General features: G+C 43.5%; 1 protein-coding gene across 5 annotated transcripts in view; it reads right to left on the bottom strand.

Moving 5' to 3' along the window:
* Positions 1-17,102, bottom strand: part of SYNE2 (spectrin repeat containing nuclear envelope protein 2) — a 231,822-nt gene that overhangs the window by 96,121 nt on the left and 118,599 nt on the right. For all 5 annotated transcript variants that reach the window (XM_075614879.1, XM_075614877.1, XM_075614874.1 and 2 more), the window contains exons 59-67: positions 14,838-16,938; positions 12,470-12,801; positions 10,387-10,531; positions 8,747-8,965; positions 7,851-8,110; positions 4,830-4,989; positions 2,164-2,310; positions 1,142-1,282; positions 36-218 (exon numbers count right to left, since the gene is read on the bottom strand). In XM_075614879.1, the coding sequence (XP_075470994.1) occupies positions 36-218; positions 1,142-1,282; positions 2,164-2,310; positions 4,830-4,989; positions 7,851-8,110; positions 8,747-8,965; positions 10,387-10,531; positions 12,470-12,801; positions 14,838-16,938 (3,688 nt within the window). The remainder of the gene's footprint in view (positions 1-35; positions 219-1,141; positions 1,283-2,163; positions 2,311-4,829; positions 4,990-7,850; positions 8,111-8,746; positions 8,966-10,386; positions 10,532-12,469; positions 12,802-14,837; positions 16,939-17,102) is intronic.

The raw sequence follows: 17,102 nt of genomic DNA, 5'->3' as shown, positions 1-17,102 counted from the left end.
GAAGGAATTCTCATCTTGAACATCCGTTCACAAACCTTGTTCAAATTAGCAGATCTGCGTTCAACAAGGGATGATACTTGCTGGTACTGACGGAATGGTTCATATAAATTGTCCATCCACTCTTGAGCCTGACCAGGGTCTTCCTCTGCTAGGTCTTGAACTTCTGACTCGAGAGCATTCAGTTTAGAATGCCAAACGTCTAGGTCATCCCAGATTTTCTGCACAAGGTAAAGGGCAAATTAAGTCTATTGCCAGTTCAATGAACAATGGCTCATAATGGAAGAATGAGACATTGAATCCCACCATACCACCATATCAGGGGTGGCCAACTCCAGTCCTCAAGGGCCACCAACAGGTCAGATTTGAAGGAAATCCCGGCATCAGGGTGAGCCACCTGTGCTGAAGCAGGGATATCCTTAAAACCTGACCTGTTGGTGGCACAGTTGAAGACTGGAGTTGGCCACCCCTGCACTATATAATACATAACAGCTAACCAACATACTGTATATTGGAGGGCACTGCGTTCCTAGAACTGTTAGTGTGTCATATTTGAATATCTACACTAGTCTGTTATTCAGCTTTCTTTACTCAATAATGTATTGTGTTTGGGGTAATGTGGTTACATTTAACAAAACCATTTAAGGTTTTACCTTTGCTTGGTGTAACGTTAAATTTAGTACACGTGAAAACAATTCTTAGTGAACATGATGACCTGTCAATATGTCCCAGATGAGTACAGGCATACCCCACATTAACATACGCAATGGGACCGGAGCATGTATGTAAAGCGAAAATGTACTTAAAGTGAAGCACTCCCTTTTTCCCACTTATCGATGCATGTACTGTCCTGCAATTGTCATATACGTGCATAACTGATGTAAATAACGCATGTGTAACGGGCTCTATAGTCTCCCCGCTTGCGCACAGCTTCGGTACAGGTAGGGAGCCGGTATTGCTGTTCAGGACGTGCTGACAGGCGCATGCGTGAGCTGCCGTTTGCCTATTGAGCGAGATGTACTTACTCGCGAGTGTACTTAAAGTGAGTGTACTTAAACCGGGGTATGCCTGTATACTGCTGGGGAATATAGATGAAAATGAAGGACACCTCAGATTTGAATATATGGAGAAAACTATTCCTCACCTTTTGAAGCGCTTTGGCGTTGAGGATGTTTTCGCTTTTTTGTGTTAATAGATCTTCAATACTTTTGAGGCCAGACTTGATTTCTTCCACCTTTTTAGTCATTATGTAACGAGGACAGCTCTGCAGAACTTCATTTTTAACCTGGCGTTACAAAAATAGAGGGCAAGAGTCACTTTTCCCTTTAAAAGGACAAAAATAAAATAAAACCAGATGCAGCGATTTTCCAATAGTGACAAGTGTGTGTGTATATACACACACACACACACACACACACCATTGCATATCTCAGGACACCTACAAAAAATGATTTTATTTATAATTGGCTTCGTATTTAATCATTAACTGTCTCTGGATCTTTGCTACTCAGAATCTGATATAAACAGTTCCAGTCATTCCGGTTGCAGGCAAACACTGGGGATTTAAACATCTTTATGTGGTCACAGGTTTTGGTGTAGAATGAATGTTCGGCATGTCGTCACATATAACATTCTACTAGGAAGATCACATAGATAATACAAATGTTAAACAAACCTGTAGTACGTAACCATGAAAACATAAAGACAAAATACAAAAAGGTACGCAGGGGGTAGTAGTATTATCAGAATTATATTGAACATTTACATTGTTTCCTGTAATACATGTATATATGTTTACTTCATATAACATTTCCATCCGGACCGGAGAATAATGAAACTGGTTCATCTAGTGCTGGTTTGTCATTGGGATAGAAAACTCAAATATCTGAACAGACTGCGCTTTCCTGTCACTGGCGCAAAGACTTGGGGCTTATTTACGAAAGTCCCCCTCTGGCAGCAAAACTGGGAGTGCAAAAGAGTTGCAACAGATTTACTTAAGGAAACATTCAATAGTTTTTCATAAGATTCCTTTTCATTTATAAACATGGTGACTTATCACTGGTTTTGTGACCGGGAGAATTTAGACAATAGACCTGATTAGCAATGTAATCAATTGAAGCGTTCATTGCAGCACAGACTGGTACAAGAGAAAAGGACATCGGTTACCTTCTCTTCTGTCTCTTCCAGGTACGACTGGCATTCGTCCGCTTGTGCTGTAATTTCGGCAGGGACTATTTCTGAATAATGGATTCTGAGGTTTTCCATAAACGTGTTGGCTTTTTGCTTTTCCAAATTGATCAGGCTTTGCAGTTCCTAAAAATGTTAGAATATAAAAGACAAAAATGACCCTTAATGTAGTGCCCTTCTTATCCAATTCCTGCTGTGTGCCAAAACCCCTGACTGTGCTTGGAAACTGTACTGACCCTAATACAAAGATATTCAGTTTATTCCTGTAATCTGCTGAAACGAAAATGTGATACCCCCACTACAACAATGAATCGTTCTTCTATTGAGATTGGTGTACAAGTATAAAAACATCGCTACTCATTTACCGAGTCTCATCATCTACCTGATGTGTTTTCTTGTTGATAGAGCCACTAAAGAAAGGAGAGAAACTTTTAACAGCTTAAGTACACAATGAGAATGCTCATCCAATCAACATCTAGACTGGAGATTCAGTGTCCTCTTACATGTAATTATACAGAGCAGCAGGTCAGTGCTCCATTCAAACTAACAGGTTTCGCTTCTATGAGAAGAATGTAGTGTTTTATCCTTGCTGAAATAAAACCTGGGCAAATTATTCTGTTGGTTGAGCTCCGCAAACATGATCTGCGCTCTTGTTGGGGAACTAATTTAAAGAAAGCATTATTCAAATGCAAACAAAAAGGGCAAATCTCCTTACGGTTACGACAGTCTGTTTGCGTGATAGTAAATATTAACTTTTGCTCTTTTGAGTTTCATACTTGTGATCCATCGCCTTGTGCGCACTATATGAGCCCTGTATGGATTTCCTGTACTACCAGTTTTTATTTATAGATTATGACACTACACTGCTAGATTGCAACGAGATGAGACTGTCCCGTAAAATCCCTCGTTTTGGTACAGTTTCACAGTATTGTGTAAGTTGGTTATTTCTTTTTTCAGTCTCCTTCTTTAGCTCTCTAGATGTGCCAATTTAAATGTTTTTTTTTTCAAATGTATTGTTTTGTATTTCTATGGCACAACAAACCATGTATGCCGTGCTCTGCCGCGACAGTGTACATTTTACATTACAATAATATATTATTTTAAAGGTGAAAAAAAGAATAATAATTGCGCTACTAATTGTTAAGTGATAAATATATAAATATATTGGTTATATCTTATAACCCACCACACTGTGATCTGGATTGTATTTAAACAATCTATTGTGAAAGGTGAATAGATGAATACAAAAACCTTTAACCAAAAAAGACAAGTCTGCTGCTGTATAGGTTTGGATGGCTCAACTCATAGTGTAATCAATATATTAAAAATTATTAAAGTATAAGTGGTAAAATATGCACGTACAAAAAATCATTAATATCAGGCAATACATGAATTTTGGCCCATGTTACCAGCACGAATCCGCATCACGCCCGACTGCACAGATATCCAATAGGGGCCGACAGCTTAGGTGTTGTACTGTACTTCCCGATGTCTTTGCTCAGTCATGATATGAGGTACAGCTAGTATTGGTATTCATGTCCCTGAAGAAGTTTTTTAAACGAAACGCGTAGGACAGTGATATTGCGTTCACCCAAGGGGTATATCACTGTACCGACTTCTACATGAGCTTATCAGCAAGCTAAATATCATTGAACTTTGGCAAACACGATTGTTCGCATGCATATGCCGATTTGAGCCTCTGGAGCCTCCATACAGCCCCGATGACGCGACCCGAGTGACGTCACACCAGGAAGTGCGCCCGGGAGAGAATCGTAGCAGGGAAAGTCACAGAGCTACAGGTGGCTGACAGATTGACTGAGCAAAGACATCAGGAAGAACAGTACAACACCTAAGCTGTCGGCCCCTATTGGATATCTGTGCAGTCGGGCGTGATGCGGATTCGTGCTTGTAACATGGGCCAAAATTCATGTATTGCCTGATATTAATGATTTTTTGTACGTGCATATTTTACCACTTATACTTTAATAATTTTTAATATATTGATTACATTATGAGTTGTGCACTGTGTTTTTTCATTATTTTACAGGTGCTTGATAATATCCAACTATTAGGCATATTTAAAACGTCTACTGTTTTTACAAAGTAATTGGTTTTGCAGGTCACGGAGTAAGTACTGGTACAGGGAGAAGGAGCGGCTCAGTGAGTAAAGACACTCACTCTGTACACGACATGGAGTTTGAATCAGGGGAACCTGGTTTAATGGCCAGTGTCAGCTGCTTGTGACCTTGGGCAAGTCACTTTATCTCCCTGTGCCCCAGGCACCAAAAACGTAGATTGTAAAATCACCTGGGCAGGGACTGTGTCTGCAACATTCCTATGTGCTGCGTACCACACGCTATGCTGTATACTAAATCCATTGTGGGAGAAGCGCTATATGAAATAAAGTTATTATTACTGTACATACTGAATGATTGCAAGGTGAGTTCCTCAAAGACATCTCTTAAAAACACTCTACACTGCATTTTTCAAACTCAAACAGCAAATGCAATGTACATTTTCATGCACTGAATTATGCCATCTATGGAATTTTGGTTATCAAAAGTAGATAGACAATAACACTTCTTGGTGATGTATTTAAAAAAAAAAAGGCAGCAAATGTTGATAATAAATGAGGTTCTGCCGACCTGCAGCCGTGCGGCCTTCTCTGCGGCCTGTAAATCCTGGAAGGTAGTGGATAACTCCAGCAGCGATGCCTTCACAGTGCGAACTCCTTCTCGCCACGTGTCCCGCTCTCGCAGCTCAGCGTGCAGCGCCTGCTCGTTCTTCTGAGCCTTTTGTTGAAGTCTAAACCAAGATATGTTAGGAGTCTTTTAATAGTGACAACAGCTGTGTTATTTCGGTAATGTTTAGCAACTCAATTATAGATTGACTGATCTGGTTTTCAGGAACAGTCGCCTCTTTATTTTCAGGGAGGCCCTATTATTCCCATCAAGAAACAAGGGGGTCATGGTACTAAGCATTGCAAACAGCGTTTTTTTTGCACAAAATCTTATTTCTTCATTGCGCCTGTGCGCGTCTACATACTAACATGAATTTCTTCATCTGCGTCATCAGCATGAAAAAAAAATGAATTCGATTTTTTTGGGGAGCACAGAAATGGAATACACGTTAATAGTATTTGCTAAAAAATTATCTAAGCGCATCAAAATCGGCCACAAAGTTCAACTTGGCAGAAACCCTAAAAAGTCTGTTGCTATGGTTAGCGCAGAATTAAGTTGCTATGTATCAACCTAAATCGTATTTGGCGCAGTACAGATGTTTCAAGATATGGGTGAACCAAATGTATTATTTTTACAGTATGGCTAGCAGAAATAATATTACACTAATAATTTATATTTACGAATACTAGTTATAAATAAAAAAAGGAAAAAGCTATACATAATTCTGGTTTCATTGAAATCAGCACCTAGGTACATTAATGTTCTTCATTGTATTTTGGTGAATCATTCGCACCTTTTCCCCCTCCCCCCCATCCTGTATCCCATCCTGACGCTCCCCAACAACCATCAATTGTGGCTCCTGTGCAGGTTCAGACTTTTTAATGGAATACGAGTGCTAAAGGTTTAGGCAAAAAGTTAAAAAATAAATGGTGATCCTGAGCATGAAGTACGGGTGTCTCGTAGATACAGAGGTGCCGACAGCTAAGGGCTGGGACCAGCTGCGCCTGGTGGCGCGGGCGGCCGCGTGAGCTTTCCCCACCAGCAGGGGAATCCTTCTGAGCAGGTCCCAGTCCCCCCTCGCTGCACGGCTCACTACGTGCTGTGACGCGTCAGCCGCCAGGGGATGCAAGAAAATTGTGATCCCGAGCGGTGACGCGTCACGTGGTGCGCTGATGAGCCTATCAGTGGCGGGGGCGGGAGCTGTCAGACAGCTTCCTACACAAGGTAGGGGGTGGTGTGTGTGTGTGTGTGCGCGTGTGTGAAGAGGGCATTTGTGGGGGAAAGGGGAGGGAGCGAGAGCTGCTTACGTTTCAGCAGCCCGCAGCAGCTCCCTCCTGCAGCCCGGGAGACCGAGACTGTGGAGGGAGGGGGAGTAGCGGGTCCCTCCGCTCAAACCACTCCCGCCCCCCTCCCGCTCTGGCTCCTGGCTCCCTACAGACCGCATATCGCGGTCTGTGCCTGTCAGCGCCCCGCCTGTCTGCAGTGCGGGCGTGCTGACTGAGGGAGCGGGGCCTTAGCCTATTGGGTACTAAAGGATAATAAGTGTTCTTGCTCAGGCTGTTTTGGGTTTTGCCTGCTCAGTAACAGATTGCCGATGTTATAATAATGTGAGTAATAGGCACTGTTATAATTATCTGAAGAGCGTCATTTACAGAAAAGTCTGTTATGTTTAAGAAAATCGATGACACACACACACCAAAAAAAAAAAAAGATAGAAAAAATGATGGCGAGTAAAAAAGTGACAAAAATCCTCCCCGGCACAGCAAATAAAAATACCACTTTTGAGCACAGTCACATTTCAGACAGGTCTGCAACTCTGCCCTTCCCCATTATCTCATAGCACAGGGGTGCGCAAACAGGAGGGGCCGCACCCCCCAGGGGGCAGGAGATATTTCTGGGGCTCTTCCCCAAGGCATTTAAATTAAATGCCGGGGGATCGCGTGAGGACTCTGCAACAATACATTTACCATGTTTCAGACATTGTGACGCGTCACCATGGCAACGCGGTGTCAAATAACGCAGTGGGGTCATGTGATGTGACGTCACATGACCTGCATCATCATTTGACGCAGCTTCAAAATAGGAGGGGGGCGCGCAAGCACCGGGGCAGGTCAGACAGGGGGGGGGGGGGGAGGGCGCAGCAGCAAAAGTTTGTGCTCCCCTGTCTTAGCATACAGTGCCTCCAAGGCAGGCATAAGCTTATAGGGGTCCATGTTAAAATGGACAAGAAGCAAAAAGTGACACACAGTGTGTGCTCATTTGCATGTCATTACCCAGAATACCTAGCACTGAATGCTAAGAGATAGTGGGGAAAGGCCGGGTTAGAGGCCTGTCTGAGACATGTGACTGTGCTCAGAAGTGATATTTTTATTTGCTAAAAAGAAAACAAATCTGGTATACTTAAAGAAACAACAAACAAAAAACTTGTTCAGTTCCAATTTTTTTTTGTAAATGTTAAATGAATTCTACAGAACACTACATAAAATAAAATGGTAACGTGCCAGCCCCACACAGCTAGGCACAAAGGTAATTATGTTACACAACTTCCCACACATTTCTACCTGGGAGAAATTGCGGTGGGATAACATTTTCAGGTTCTACTAAAAATGGCCGCTGTACATTTTTTTCACATCATCTTTATATCTTAGCCATTGGCCCTACATCAGTGGTTTGCAAAGTGGCGCTATACAGTATCAGCAGTAAATAACTTTTCTGCTCTTCAAACCATTTGTCCCCAGAGATGGTAAGATATCATTTGCATTACATGTAACTCTATCGCAGTTCCTACAGCACAGACTAAGCCACTGCTTGAGCCACTGATTGAGCCACCTGTGCTGACGCTGGGATAACCTTTAAACCTGACTTTTTGGGGCGGGAGGGGCGAGGTCTTGAGGACTGGAGTGGAGCCCCCCTGCAGTATATAACCTGCTAGGTGGGCATAGTGTTGTCTTATGTGTCTTCAGTTTATTGGAATAGACATCTTACATTTGACACTTCTCCTGCATGGACTGTATTTCCTTAGTGACGGGCATCCACTCCTCCTGCATGGAGCTTTCTGGAGAAGGCTGGATACGTTGTACTCTCTGCCGCAGGATACACAGCTGCAGCTGCTGCGCCTTTACATTCTCCTGGAAACGTTTCACTTCAGTCAAAGAATCCAGAAGATGTTCTGTGCTTTGCTTCTTTTCAAGATTTTCCGGTGCCTCCTCTTGAAAATTGTCTAGAAGTATCATCTCTCTTTCCATCTACAGAGCAAATGTTATTTAAAAGGTTAAAAATGGTGCACTCCCATTTATTCCACAAACCAAGGCACGAGAAAGAGGCTATTGCCCTACAAGAGTACTATACACAGAGAAATAAAGCTGTTAGGCTGCATTAAATACAGGGACGGGATTTAAACAGAAGTGCACTGGTGTTGCTTTCTCTTGTTCCTGTATACAGCGTCACATCCCCAGCCAACCTTTAGGAGGAATGATGTTTGAAAGTACATTCAGTGAGATTGCTGAACTGGCTGATGGAGGAGCTTATTCTCTCCTTGTGACCTTGGGCAAGTCACTTTGGCCAAGATCCATAGAGCTCCGTTATCAAAATCAGTAATGGCTGCTATGCTCCAGGAGGTCAATGCGAATCCCCATAGCTAATTATATGCAACAATAACGCACGTTAGTTATCTTCTCATTAGCATAGGCTTAATGCCACAGAGAGAGTTAAATAAGAGAGTTAAGTCAATAACAGAGCGCTCTGCATCTGGGCCACAGATTGTAACTTAAAAGAAAGCTACATATTTCCTACTGTTGTGTAACCCAAATCAATGAAGCAATTTTAATAATAGTAATAAAAAACAAATGTCGTTAATACAGTAAACGATCATTTTTCATTACCTCTTCAGTGATTAACTTCCACTCTTGTTTCAGTTCTTCACAAGATATCTCCAAGTCTTGAGCCATGTCAAGCAAATAGAGCCATTTATCAAACAAAGTTGTTATCATATTGCGCATAAGCAGGACGTCGTTCTCGTTACACATTGTGTCCAGTTCTCTGGATGCCTTTTTGAGCTTCACCAACTCCTCTTCAGCGGAGTATAATTTTGTCACCAAAGTCTTAACAAATAAGAAAAAAAAAGTATTAAATCATATTCACATTTGAAGCTTGTGGAAAAAAAAACTAGAGAAAGTCAGACTCCGATGTTAAATCAAGTTATATCAGTACTTGTTAAAGTGTCACACAAATAAATATATCAAATCTTCATTTGGCATTAAAATCGTATCGATATAAATGGTCATTACCCACAATCCCTTGCTGCAGTGGAAGCATTGCACGCTAAGGCTACGGCCCCAGTCCTCCCTGCTGCACGCGCGTCTGGCGGCATGGCGGCGCGTGCACAGACTACAGCCGCGATCGGCACTCTGTAGCGGAGCACAGGGGGCGCAGTCATGACGGGGCATATCTGCCCTGCCATTGGTGCGCATTGACCACATGATTGCATCGTGGCATGGGAAGACAAAATTCTTGTCTTCCCTGCCAGCGTATGCATCACAGCGCTTTGCGCGCCCACACACACAGCCACTGGGGCCTGCCCCATAGAGGGCTGTGCAGTGGTGTGTGGCACGCACAGCAGCGGCCACTGGAGACCTGGCCTAAGGCTATAACCCCAGTGGCCAAGGCGGCGCGTGCGTCTGAGTGCCTGGTGGTACGTGCACGGGTAAAAGCCGTGATCTGCGGTGTATGTGGAGCGATGGGATGTGCGGGGGGGAGGGGGAGGGGCACAGCCATGACGTGGGGGGAGGGGCGCGGCCATGACATCAAAGCACTGCACTTCCCTGCCATTGGTCTACACTACCTGCACTCCTATTGCTCTACACTATCTGCCCTGCCATTGGATGCTGGCACACCATGTGATCACGTCACAGCAAGGAAAAACGAAATTCTTGTCTTCCCTGCCAGCGTACGTGTCACAGCGCATGGCGCGCCCACACACACAGCCACTGGGGCCTGCCCCATAGAGGGCTGTGCAGTGGTGTGTGGCACGCACAGCAGCGGCCACTGGGGACCGGGCCTAAGGCTGCGGCCAGGGTAAGTGAGAGCGCGGGTGCTCGAGCTCGGCGCTCATTTTGATGGAGGATTTGTGGCCAGCCAGTTGCGTGCTCGGGGGGGGGGCGTGGCCATGGCGTCACAGAGGTGGGCAAACCGCTCACGTGACGCGTCAGAAACAAATTTACTTGTCTCTGCAAGCAGCGGAGCGCCGTGCGCTCACGCTGGACAAACACATTGTTCGCACTGAGCGTGCGCGCCAGTTCGGTGTCACCCTGGCCACAGCCTAAGAGATAATGGGGAAGGACAGGGTTGCAGAGCTGTCTGAGACATGTGAATGTGCTCACAAGTGACTATTTTTAGGTCAGTAGGTCATTCAAGAACACCAGTTGGAGCTATAGGATGTACCACATGCATATAATATTATCTCCACAACACAATCGTCATAAGCAGAATTCAAGTCAAGGGATAAATTGTGCAACAAGCTCACCTTGCTTTTCTCCCATTGCTGAAGAGCTTCTTTGTAGGATACAGGTTTTTGGGAACATGAATCTCTGATAATTGTTTCCAACACCTTAAAATCCTCACAAATCTTCTGTTTTATTCCTTTGTAGATCTGGTATTTTTCAGGGCAGCTGAAAAAAATTATAATGAAAACGTAAAATGTAAAGTCATTGAAACCTAACACAGCGAAGGCTAACGAGGACCTACTAAAGCGTTAGGATTTTAATGAGGACACAGGTAAGTTTGTGCCATTTGAAAATACTACTGCTCATCTTTGAATTTCCATATCATGGATGATATGGGAATTCATAGATGAACAGCGGTATTTTAAGATTTTAAATGATCAATTGACGATGGCACCAATGCCTTTTCGCGGATTAAAATAAAAACATGCTAATGCATTTTTAAACTGAGTGCAGATCAGCAGTATCCATAGACTTTTTGTGTAACCGTGCCCTGATCAGCACTATCGCAGTTTAATGAAAAACATGTATTGTTTTGAGTGTCCCATAGGTGCGCATATGTTTAAAATGTTGGGGCTGCAGTTTAAAAATAGGTGTAGTTTTTGGTTGGTGCAGTCAACAAAACAGAAAAGTATCCTACAGTAATTCAGGTGGGGAGATAAAGAAACTCTGAAAACAAAAACCGCTTCCACATTTTATAAGGTCTTAAATAATTTTCCCCTGAAAAAGTAAATAAAGTGCGTTAAATATATAGGGGAACATCTGCCTTAAACCGGTGTTCTGAAGGAACAGGAATGTGATTTGGCATTGAACTGATATAGATGGAAATAACTTCACAAGGCACAATGGCCACTATTTAAAACAGGCATGCACAACATGCGGCCCGCTTGGCCTCTCTGTGCGGCCCGCCTGGCCTCTCTGTGCGGCCCGCCTGGCCTCTCTGTGCGGCCCGCTTGGCCTCTCTGTGCGGCCCGCCTGGCCTCTCTGTGCGGCCCGCGATGAGTCCGGCCAAGCCCCAGTTTAATAAATAAATTTAAAAAAAAAAGTTTAAAAATAAATAAATATGGCAGCGATTCCCCGCGGTCCCAGCGCGCATACGCAGGGCCCGCTCCCCCCCATTGAAGGTGCAGGGTGGGTCATTGGAAGTACAGGGGGGGGGGTCATTGGAGGTGCAGGGGGGTGATGTGAGGTGCAAGGGGGGAGAGTGATGTGAGGTGCAGGGGGGGAGAGTGATGTGAGGTGCAGGGGGGGAGAGTGATGTGAGGTGCAGGGGGGTGAGAGTGATGTGAGGTGCAGGGGGGTGAGAGTGATGTGAGGTGCAAGGGGGGGAGAGTGATGTGAGGTGCAAGGGGGAGAGTGATGTGAGGTGCAAGGGGGGAGAGGGATGTGAGGTGCAAAGGGGGGAGAGTGATGTGAGGTGCAGGGGGGGAGAGTGATGTGAGGTGCAGGGGGGGAGAGTGATGTGAGGTGCAGGAGGGGAGAGTGATGTGAGGTGCAGGGGGGGAGAGTGATGTGAGGTGCAGGGGGGGAGAGTGATGTGAGGTGCAGGGTGGGAGAGTGATGTGAGGTTCAGGGGGGGGGAGTGATGTGAGGTGCAGGGGGGGGGGAGTGATGTGAGGTGCAGGGGGGGAGAGTGATGTGAGGTGCAGGGGTGGAGGACGTGAGGTGCACGGGGGGAGAAGGATGTGAGGTACACGGGGGGAGAAGGATGTGAGGTGCAGGGGGGGATGTGTTTGGTGTGCAGGGGGGTATTGTGTGTTTGATGTGGAGAGGGGGTAGTATGTGTGTGGGTGAGGGGGAGAGATGGGGGTATGAGAGATAGATGGGGAGTATCGCAAAGGTTGATAGTGAGGGGTTCTGGGGGAGATATATGAGGATGATGATGATGTTGAGAGGTGCTGGAGGAGAGATGATGATGATGATGATGATGATTTTACCCGTGCGGCCCAATTTTTTTTTCCTTGGAGCAGCTTTACGAGTTGTGCAGGCCTGATTTAAAAGGTACCTACCGTATTCGCTCCGTTATATCAATTTCCCCATATTGATGTGATGTGCATTCGTACATCAAACAAGTACAAGCAGGACATGCTGGATTTGAAAACATACCTGACCAACGCAGATATTTTCCTCTCATATATCGCCGTCACCAGAGAATTTTGGGTGGTAATCTCACACAAAATGTTATCCAGTTGCTCTTTAGCTTCTGGCATGCAGAAGGGTTTCAGCTGGTTGGACAGGTCTTGGATTTCAGCTAAAGTGGCGTTTAGTTCATCTCTTTTTGCCACTAGTAAGTCTGAAGGCTCAGACCCAACTTCTAGCTTGCTGAGGTCCACAGTATGTGTAAGAACTTGTGTTTCAAACTGTGTGAAGAGTTTCATGGCTTTTGTGACTGCTTCTTCAAGCTTCTGAAGGTTCTTACAGGACTCGTTAGCAGCATTCTGTCAAAGATAATTGCACATCTCTGACACACGTATTTTAAATCAGTTTTACTACACTCATATTACCTTTTGAAAACAATATAAAAGAACAACAGACTGTGCAATACACAGAAGCAGATGACAGGGGAAATAACCTTATCCCCTCTTATTGTTCATATTCTCCGTACCGACAGCAAAAACATCTTAATTGCCCATGCAAGGATACCAAGCCTGATCTAGTCTATCAAACATTATACAGTGTTTAAACGCTGCTATCAATGCTACAGATATGGACATGCACATGTCCTTACTGAGCACACTGTGATATACTGTAAAATCACAGACAAAACATGCTGGATTTTATACCATACGGTTAAGGTGCATGGAATTCTGTGGTTGTCGAGCATTTTATTTCATATTATTTTAGTGTATTTGCATCCTTTGTAGTTTAAGATTCAGCTTATTAAACTACACAAGATTGTACATAAATGTACTCATCATTGTTGTTGATCACATTTGCAAAGTGGTTCTACGGGGTCGCCTACGCTTCTGAATGTCATCGATGTACCAGTTTGTATTGGTTCAATAAATGAAGTGCTAAGTTGTGATGACTATAGTATTCTCTGGGCTTAAAGCTGCGGGCTGACTTTTTAAAAATATTTCCTGTTTTTTACAGCATGGGAACCAGAGAGTCATGCGGAGTTGAACAGCAGTATTTTCAGATCCGGAGACCTTCCGGTTACCGAGATACATACCAGTGGAGTCTTGGGGATTAAAGCTCCTTCAGGGAAAACTAAAATTGCTGACGAATCCCGTTGGTTCTGCGGGCCAATAAGAAGCCGCAATGCCTTCACTTGCGGCTTCTTATTGGACGTCCATTTAAATCCCTTAGGAAGAAAATCAGAAAGCAACACCTGTAACTTCACAGGTAAGCAACTTGGGCGCCAGGAGCAAAAAAAGTAACATGATCCAGCTCGGAAGGATCCCCTTGCCACAACCCCAAAAATGGGGGATGGTGAGGCGGGACTGGTGTTTTAACCCTTTGCTTTGCAATGGTTTGTGGACCTTCTGGCAGCAAAAAATGTGCTACGTCAAATAGAAATCATGTTTTCTTCATATCAAATACACAACTCAAAAGGCTGCACCCTCCAATTGTGAATTTGAAAGAAAGAAATACCCACACAAATTCGCACGAGGTAATAATTTGCCTGCAAGAAAAACGGTGTGTGCTTTGCAAAAAAAAAAAAAGTGTAAATGTATGAAGAGAAAGGAGTGGCAATCACTTCTCAGGATCAGCAGATTTCAGAACATGGCGACCAGTAAGGGGGGCGGGCGAATGAGGCCAATTGCAGCTCGCAAATTGTTTTTCAAATTTTAAAGGACATTTTTTGCCAGTTTTCGCAAAAGCTGCAGTTGCTCTAAAATGGGGCAATGTTGCCATCTTTACTACAAAATCTGGCAAAAGTGGGACATTTTTAAATGTTAGCTAGATTTTCACTTTAATTTACCATATATCTTGGTCACCAAACCTTGTAGTTGGTTGCAAAAGGCCAAATCTCACCGGATTTGTGAACTTTTCGCACATCCATGCCATGGTCTGATTGAGACGGGGGTTTGTGCTTTGTGCTCATTTACAATTGGATTGTTTCCCTCTATTGAACTTCTTTAAGGAGTAGTTAAACCATAAACAATATCTTTAGTATTTTATTCTGCACTGTAAAATCTAAACGTCTTCTCTTATACCATTACAGAACATTACAGTCAACACACTTTCTCACAGAGTTTACATCCTTGCCGAACATCTTCAAAGGAACAATGTTACAGCAGTGATCTATTTGAGTGGTAACACCCACTATTAACCCAATATCCTCATGTCCGCTCCGTGTAACCTTAGGAAAGTCCCGTCATCTCCCTGTGCCTCAGGCCCCAAAATGCAACTATATTTAAATTGGAATTGCCGTGTAAGTAAAAATGGTGCAAACGGCTCTCTGTACACTGCAGCGCTATAGAAGGAAAAAATATATCATTATTATATGGATACTATGTGGGATACTTACAATACGTATCGACATGTCCTTCACCAGGTGTTTTTCAATACCATTTAGTTCATCCAATTGTTCTCTTCGGTCATCGTTTATTTCAGTTTGGCAAATAGACGTGATATCATGTAATTCTGCCTTGCTGATTTCGTCAAGAGCTTCAAGCCTCATCAATTCATCGGCAATCTTGTTTTTATCCAGCTCGATAACAAATGGCTGCTGAAGCTCTGTGTCAATCTTTTTAAGATTAGACAAAGTGTGTTCCAGTTGACCCTTCACGCTGGCTTCATTTCTGCACCTTGTCTGCAAATCAGTTATCAATTGGCTGAGATATTGATGCAATCGATCCATATTGTTTTCTAAAAGTTTTATCTTCCGCTCTTCCCCTTGGACTAAAGAAACATCTGGAGACTGGTTTTTGTGTAATAGGTCAGCTGCCTCGGTGGTTAAGGGGTTCACTGCCTTTATTTTTTTAAGTAAAACCTGAGCAGCTACCATATCAAAATGGCTTCTAATGGCAACAGCCTCCCTTTGTATTGAAGATACCATTAATTTTATTTTTGCCACCAATGCCTGATATTTAATTTGTTCTAACCCACTCATTTCAAGCTGCCTGTCCAGCTCATGCTGTTGTTTTGTAACGCTTACACATTGGTTCTGTAAATGATCAACGGTTAAACTATCCCAGCAAAGTCCGCCATCTTCAAACAATTCCTTGTACCTGCATATTTGAGACAAGTGGTCTTGAGATAATGAGATGGCATTTTGAGCAACTTGTAATTTCTTTTCGATATCTTCACCTCGGCCTCTCATCCCCTCATCATGTAGCTCTTGCTCAAGATTCTGCAATGTGTTCAACTCCTCGTTTAGTGAACTTGTCCTGTCTAGAAACTCGGTGTAAACCCGTAGAATTTTTTCTATGTAAGAAAACTTCCTCTCTTCCCACCTCCGGATTCTGCTCGCCTTACTCTTCAGACTTCTTAATATGTCATTTAAATATAACTGTTCAGAGATTTTTATTTCCCCATGATAGTTCTGGCTGTTCCTGAGAAGTGTCAAGACAAGACCTTCAATTTCCTCTAGCTCCGCTGTCTTGGACTTTAAACAATTTAGCTGCTCATATAATGCTGTAGCTGTGAAGATCCCCCCTTTGACTGGAGTTGCCTCTGTCTCAAGGCTTTGCAGCAATCCTTCAAGTTTTTCAATTTCGGAAAAGAGTGTTTTTCTCTTCTCCAGCCCAGACTCCAACTGCTGTAATCGCTCAATTGATTTTAGAACTCGTTCCTGGTATAATTCTTGCAATTGATGAAAAAAGAGACTAAAGTCTTCGGGCTTTGGTACATTCGGCCCTGAGATTAAATGTTTCAAATTCTCAATGCTCGAGTCTACAGTGGACTTTTTGTCCACAATTTCTTCATGCAAAGTTTTACAGTCTGTGATCTGTTGTCCAACATCTTCTGGCAACAGTGCAATAGAACGTTGAAAAGTGGCTCTGCTGTGTGACTTTTTCACCCATACGAGTGCCTCATACAAAGGTTTAATTAAAGTATTCTTCTCTAATAAGCTGCTTTGTGGTTGATTCCCCATCAGAGGCCTGTCACTAGCACGCTGATCCAGAATTTCCAGTTGACTCTGCAATCCGTCCAATGAATTTTCCAATGTTTTATTCTCATTATGCCCCCATGTTCGTTTCATCTGCAGCTCGGTGGCATCCTTTAATGAAGAAAAGACATGTTTTATGGCTTGTATGTCTGCGGCCAAAAGCAGCGAAGACGTAGGATCATCCTCTTGTAAAGATATAGGATCCTGAAGCCGATCCTGCTGGGCTTGGATCACATGGCGCACATCATCAACTTTCTGGTTAAGAAATGTTAATTCCTCCGCTTCTTTCACAAGGCGATCGTGCTTATTTTCAACAGCCAGCTCTATTTGTTCCCAACGTTGTTGGAGTTGTTTCAAATCACTTTCTGTTTTTCCCTTTTCCATGCTAGATATCCCGTAACTGCAGATATTTGCTTGTTCTGATTTCAGGCGGTGCAGAGCGGTTTTTTCTTCCATCAATCTATGTAGGAAATGGGTTATTCTGTCCAAATGAGTCGTGTGACTCTCCGTAGGCCCTCTGTAACACAAATGTGCTTTGATTAGATCATTTTTTTTTAAATCAAGACAAGTTTAGTTACAACAAGTAGACAAACGTAGCTAGTTTGTAATTATCTTATGACTCACAAAATAAAAAAATGTATTTGGTAAAAAACAGATTTTGAAAGACGCCCCATGCTAGTG

Source organism: Ascaphus truei, chromosome 9, assembly GCF_040206685.1.
Source record: "Ascaphus truei isolate aAscTru1 chromosome 9, aAscTru1.hap1, whole genome shotgun sequence".
NCBI classification, from domain to species: domain Eukaryota; kingdom Metazoa; phylum Chordata; class Amphibia; order Anura; family Ascaphidae; genus Ascaphus; species Ascaphus truei.
The sequence above is the reverse complement of the archived record's forward strand: the minus strand, read 5'-3'. Positions and strand labels throughout refer to the sequence as shown.